Raw genomic sequence first — 5,952 nt, 5'->3', positions numbered from 1 at the left:
TTGGGGGGGGGAGGGGGGGGGTGCGAGAAACGCCACTGTGTGATTGTATGTTCTATTTAATTATCCTTCTTAGGAAGCCTGCCAATGAGATGGAATTCTTCATTTGGCCTCATATTAGTCAAGTGTGCCATTCGGTTAGACAATGCAAACAGAGACGCAATAGCGCCAATGTCCCAAGCATCTTCCCGATCAAATCCATGCTTCTCAAGAGCTTCAAAATGGGCCTCAGTCACAGTCTGTGATTTGCAGACTACCATTGCAAACTGTAACATAGCTCTTTGCCGATCATCAATGTCAGAACATTTCCAATTTACTGCAACCTGAAATAATAAAACATAAAAACTATAAATACAATAGTATGCAATTATTTTCACGTTGTAAGGGCGCCATTGGAAATTAGTGGACGCAGGAACCATTATCTCCTCTGATCAGGAGGACCATTTCCCAACAGTTGTGCCAAACTGGTGAACGATCATACCCATGCCAGCACTATCAGACCCAACTTGTGGACATTCAGTTTCCTCTTTTTAGAACAGGGGCTGCTATTTTGTTGAGTTTCTTTTGCAGCCACTGTCCAATTAACATTCTGCACATTAAACAAATTATAAATAATATTTACATTTTAATTCAGAATGCTTGGTCACTTACCTGGTCGGCAATAACAGGATTTTTTGAAAATATTCTGTGCAAAGCACCATGGGATACAACACAGTACTGACAGTTGTTGTACGAACTTGTTGCCACCACAATTAATTCACGGTCAGCTTTTGTTAATGAGCCGGTTTCTTTCATCATCAATGCATCGTAATAATCAAAGAAGGCGCGGAATTCAGCTGGTCGGTGAGCCAAAGCTTTGAACACATTCGGTATAAATTTAGTCTGGATAATGAAAGAAATATAATTAACGGACGCTTACAAAAACACTTCCACACAAAAACACTTGAATCCTGTCAAGAATGTCACCATTACCATTCTGTTGCTCTACCAACCAAGCCATGAATGAGGACAAGCTGGTAACTCCCTTAGATTTTCCCTGTAAGCCGGTTTTTCACAAGGCAAAATTATTTGCTCAAAGCCAAAGTGTTTAACCGTATGCACACACAGTTTAATTGTCTTGTTTTTTCGCTTGTGGTGGTCACTTTAGGGAATCTTGGAATTTGCAGTTTCTACTGTTTTCGAAAAATAATGCACAAACAATCAGAGCTTGGGAATAGATTCTATGGTGCCAATTAGTACAGAATCAAATTGATGATTGTAAGCATCACCATGAGACGTCAGCACACGAATGCCAACACCGCAGCAATGTATGTGAAAAATGCGTACAAGTCTTGAAATGGGGGAGGGGGTGGCCTGATGGGTTCACAAAGGTGAAGTGATTATAATCGATGATTAGATGGTGATTTGAGGTGATTTTTTTTAACTTACTGTACTACTACTTGAGCATGCTTTTTTGCTTAAAATATTTTCAATGGGGAGGTATTTTTTTTTGGAGGGGGCATGTTCTCCCACCCATGTGCACCCCTGGCATTTTCCCCTCCGTCGGACAGGCATGGACCCCCTGTCGTCCGACACACAAATAGGTCATCGAATCATAAATAAAAGAAACAATAATTTGCCATATAATGTTATTTTGACTGCCAATCCCTAATACTGTGGTCTAAAAGCGCATTTTGGACCATACAAAGCCATAAAAACTCTCCCCGCGAACCTTACAAGGGAGTTTCTATTGCAGGCCGTCGACCAGACTTCGTTGGCGCCTTGGCTTGGACCCCTTGTCGGCAAATTTCTGGCGCCACCCCTGCCATGCTGCATTTCTGGCCATTAACAGAACTGGTCCATGGCACCCGGCTTTTGGAAAATACCCGGGTTATACATCCTGCTGGTTTGTTGAATAGCAAAGGGTTCTTAAATATTTATTGTCACTGAAGCCCATGAGATGAAGTGAGTGATTGTTGTCTACATTCCAATGGCTATGGCTACGGTCACATTAGAGTTTCAAGCCTGGCTTGACTCACCGCGGGTGAGATTTTCGTAATGTGACCGCATCTGCACCGACTCGTGCCTGACGTGACCTCGATCTCAATCTACCTATCTCGATCCCGGCTCAGCACCCATATTGACCCTGGATTGACCCTGGTGTGACCAAGATTGACATTTCCTCGTCGGCTGTCGACCAATCACAGTCGATGACGCCGTTGCTTTTAGAAGTTCTTGAATTAAAAACCCGCGAGTTCTTCATGCGTGTTCAATCAAGACGCAATCATTACTTTTCATAAAAGTTAATGCGATTGATTTGGAGCGACCAGGAAAATGCTGACCTGGTAGATTTGTGGGGCCAACCCGAGCTGAGAGACCGGATAGAAAATAAAAAAACAAAACCGGAATTTTTGGCATGCTTGCTGACAGATTAGCCAGTCTCGGACATGAGAAGAGAACGACGATCCAAATTCAAACAAAAGTGAAGGCATTGCAAGCCCAATACAAGCTGATAAAAGATCAGTTGAAGAAGAGTGGTTCGGGCACGTCTGGTGTAAAATCTTTGATTGCGATCCACCCAATCACACGCGCGTATATCGAATCCCGTGAAACAGAGTTGACGAAACTCTCTCTTTACGGCTCCGCTGTTTCGACTTTCATAATTTAGTGGTCAATTCAACTAGTGTGACCGACCCAGAATTTCGAGCCTGGCTTGAAATCTCAGCCGCGGTGAGTCAAGCCAGCCTTGAGACGCTAGTGTGACCGTAGCCTATATGTTGCTGGCAGGACTCTCTAATGCACATTCTTAAAACCAATTAAAGTTAAGTTTATGGCGCTGCTAACAGCTCCCTCTGGACCATTTGACAGCTCACTCTCAACTATCAGACAGCTCACTTAACTATGGACCATTTCTGCTAACGGGGACTTTTGCCTCATGGCCCCTGGGTATGCCACTGTAGATTGCTCAACTGTTATATATCTCTCACTTGAGTGTTAGGCAGGATATGGGTAAATGGATCTGTCAGATCACTAGGCTTACGGCTCTGCACTGTAGCTGCCAAAACTCTCTAGGGGCCCAGCTAAAATTTTCAACTACAATTTGTTTTAATTTACACGTCATTAAATTTTGTATGGAGAAACACTTACAATTTATATTATTACCACAGAAAATAATTATTGGCTGTGTTAATATAATATACATATATGAAGTGTATGTATATTTGGCTATATGATTATTAGTGAGGGTGCAAATTCAAGTTAAGCTGAGCTGGTAAAAAAAAAAAAATGTTTTTAAAAATTGGTATTGTATAAATTTATAATTTAATTTATTTACTTCTTTTATATTGTGTATCCACATTTTAAGTGGCTTTTGTGTATAAATTACCTTCTCCTCAACTTCATCCATTCTTGCCTGTATGTCTTCATCAAGATCTTCCTTTCTTGGGATTGGGTAACGGCTTATAGGTTTGCTACAAAAACCATCCCTTCTACTGACACTTAGGCATTGTATGGCTACAGTAGAGCCCCTATTCCAGCATCTATTCTGAAGAAGATATGCTACAATAATTAATCACTCAACGTATCACTATCTCATCATTCACTATTCATTCATTCATAAAAGACAACTTCTAGGCTAAATTCATTTTTTTTTTTTGGTGATGGTGGGCATGATCATTGCCTAGGAAATATAGAACTAGGTTTTCACTACAATATTATCAATGTTATTATCTAGAAGTCTTTTGATATGTTTTTTTGTGTAGGAAAATACAAGACATGTTAACTTAGCCTGGGAGGGACTTTTACAGATTAAGGGGGTCCAGACCACCTCAATTATTTTTTCTTTACATGATGAATGTACTATTTGTAATGAATTTGAAAATATCAACTATTACAAAATAATGAATATGTTCAATAGTTAATTGAAATATTGTAATTGTTTATAAAAGTGTAGCTGTTGTAATGAAATTAATTAATACTTATAATATATACTAGTACAGTATATTACTGATTTATTTGAATAAATGCCTCACTTAGAATAAATGTATCCTCAAGAACCTCATTTGGAATATACGCTTCCCTCAAAGAAATGCCCCGGGGTGTTTATTTTTTCCTCGAATGACAACCACCCCTACCCCACAACCCCCCTCCCCCCCCCCCAAATGACTGTAAACAAAACTAATGTAAGCAACATCATTCTCAACAAATTCTATTATTATTCTACTCAAGTAGATTACATTTTTTCTAACCTCTTAATCAATAAGTCTTTATGAAAATGCAATAGACATTTTAAAGGTAATTATTTGTTGTTGTTTCACATTTACACTGTGAAATTAAGGAGTGTATATTCGTATCCATTTTACACCAAAAAAATAAAAATAAAATAAACGCCTCCCTCAAAAATAAATGCTCCAGGGCGTTTATTCGAACAAATACGGTATAATATAAGTATTAAATTATGTATAAATAATAAAAAGTATATGTACAGTAGCCTTAATAACAACTCCCTGATATAAAAGCGCATTTCAAATCCATTAAGAGATATAAAGTACAATAAAGCGCCTGCTGTGTTGTACTTTATCATATGAGCTTAGGCCTGTATTTTCAATTCATTGAACATTGAACATTGAACTTACCAATTGGTAATTGAAATTGATACTACCGCAAATAACTCGTTTGATGATATGCAACATTTTTTGGTTGAACAAAATGTTGAATTCTAACTCAGCTCTTGGTGCATTGGTCTACACAGGCTAGAAAGAATAGGCCCAGTAAAAATTAGATTTTCGATTGACCATGACGTTGTTCTAAAATTCTAGGTGTTCGCCAAAGATACTAGAAATACAAGATAGAGTTCTCGCATTGTAAAAATGAGGGTAAGCGTTATATGGGCACCAGTTCCGTCAGGACTTGAGTCAAGTTAGCCAACAATAAGCCAGCCAACAACAAGCCAGCCCACAATTCTAGCCAACAATCCAGATAAGATACGATCGCGTTGGACTGCAGTTTCACTATTTACTTCACCGTGGGTGCGACGGCGAAGCACAGTTTTATTGACCACTGCTGAGGGAATAGAAGGTGTGGGGGTGGGTGGATGGGTAACATTAATATTATAAAAATTAGTGGATGGCGAGATAAGGGGAAGGGGTCGGGACGCGCGGACGGGACAATCGGAGGGGGGCTTGGGAACAATATTGTTCGAAAACGACAGATAGTTCCTAAAAATCACTTAGGCCTATGATTTATCCCCTCATTATTATTATCAAGGTTAAGCCTAGATAGGGACCGGAGCTCACGTTTTCCCCCACTTTTTTAGTTTTCACTCATTTTAACAGGCCTACTGGTCTGCGCAAGGGGTGTAAATGTAGATAATTATTGCTAACCTTTTTATAACTTTCACCACAACGAAGTTAGAGTACTGGGACCGGAGGCCCGTTTAATATCCCCCACCACATAAATTTTCCTCATTTTCGTACTGGTATGCGGGAGGGGTGTAAATATAGGTAACGATTCCTCGAAAACGGTAAATTGTTCCTGGAAATCCCATGGTGGCCGGGGGTTATGATGTGGTACCCCCTCATTCACCGCATCGAAGTTAGAGTGGGACCGGAGGTCCCTTTTAATACCCCCCACCAGTTTAATTTTCCTCATTTTCGTACTGGTATGTGGGAGGGGTGTAAATGTAGATAACGATTGCTCGAAAACGGCAGATTGTTCCTGGAAATCCCTTGGTGGGATTATGTTGTGACACCCCCTCATTCCCTGCATCAAAGGTAGAGTGGGACCGGAGGTCCTGTTTAATAGCCCCCACCACTTCAATTATTCGTCATTTTCGTACTAGTATGTGGGGGGAGGGGTGTAAATGTAGGTAACGATTGCTCGAAAAGGGAAGATTGTTCCTGAAAATCCCTTGGTGGGGTTATGATGTGATACCCCCTCATTCACCGCATCAAAGTTAGAGTGGGACCGGAGGTCACG

At 40.3% G+C, this 5,952-nt stretch overlaps 1 protein-coding gene across 1 annotated transcript; it reads right to left on the bottom strand.

Moving 5' to 3' along the window:
* On the bottom strand, positions 1 to 4,839 carry LOC117102256. Its single transcript, XM_033242478.1, has 4 exons — positions 4,611 to 4,839; positions 3,362 to 3,520; positions 649 to 879; positions 1 to 320 (listed from the first exon to the last, which is right to left on the bottom strand). Exons 1-4 carry the CDS (start codon positions 4,665 to 4,667, stop codon positions 57 to 59), a joined length of 711 nt encoding a protein of 236 aa, XP_033098369.1. The 5' UTR covers positions 4,668 to 4,839; the 3' UTR covers positions 1 to 56.
* Positions 4,840 to 5,952: the final 1,113 nt, after the last annotated feature.

Source organism: Anneissia japonica, unplaced genomic scaffold (assembly GCF_011630105.1).
Source record: "Anneissia japonica isolate Jap-2015-1 unplaced genomic scaffold, ASM1163010v1 scaffold165_len1371125_cov188, whole genome shotgun sequence".
Lineage (NCBI taxonomy): Eukaryota > Metazoa > Echinodermata > Crinoidea > Comatulida > Comatulidae > Anneissia > Anneissia japonica.
The sequence above is the reverse complement of the archived record's forward strand: the minus strand, read 5'-3'. Positions and strand labels throughout refer to the sequence as shown.

What these genes read in the sequence shown, in the direction of transcription:
- LOC117102256 (XM_033242478.1), bottom strand. Translation starts at nt 4,667, where the DNA reads ATGTTGCATATCATCAAACGAGTTATTTGCGGTAGTATCAATTTCAAT. An exon ending in TGGATGAAGTTGAGGAGAAG is followed by an intron (nt 880 to 3,361) that starts GTAATTTATACA and finishes TTCATTATCCAG; the next exon opens with ACTAAATTTATACCGAATGT. An exon ending in ATCCTGTTATTGCCGACCAG is followed by an intron (nt 321 to 648) that starts GTAAGTGACCAA and finishes TTATTATTTCAG; the next exon opens with GTTGCAGTAAATTGGAAATG.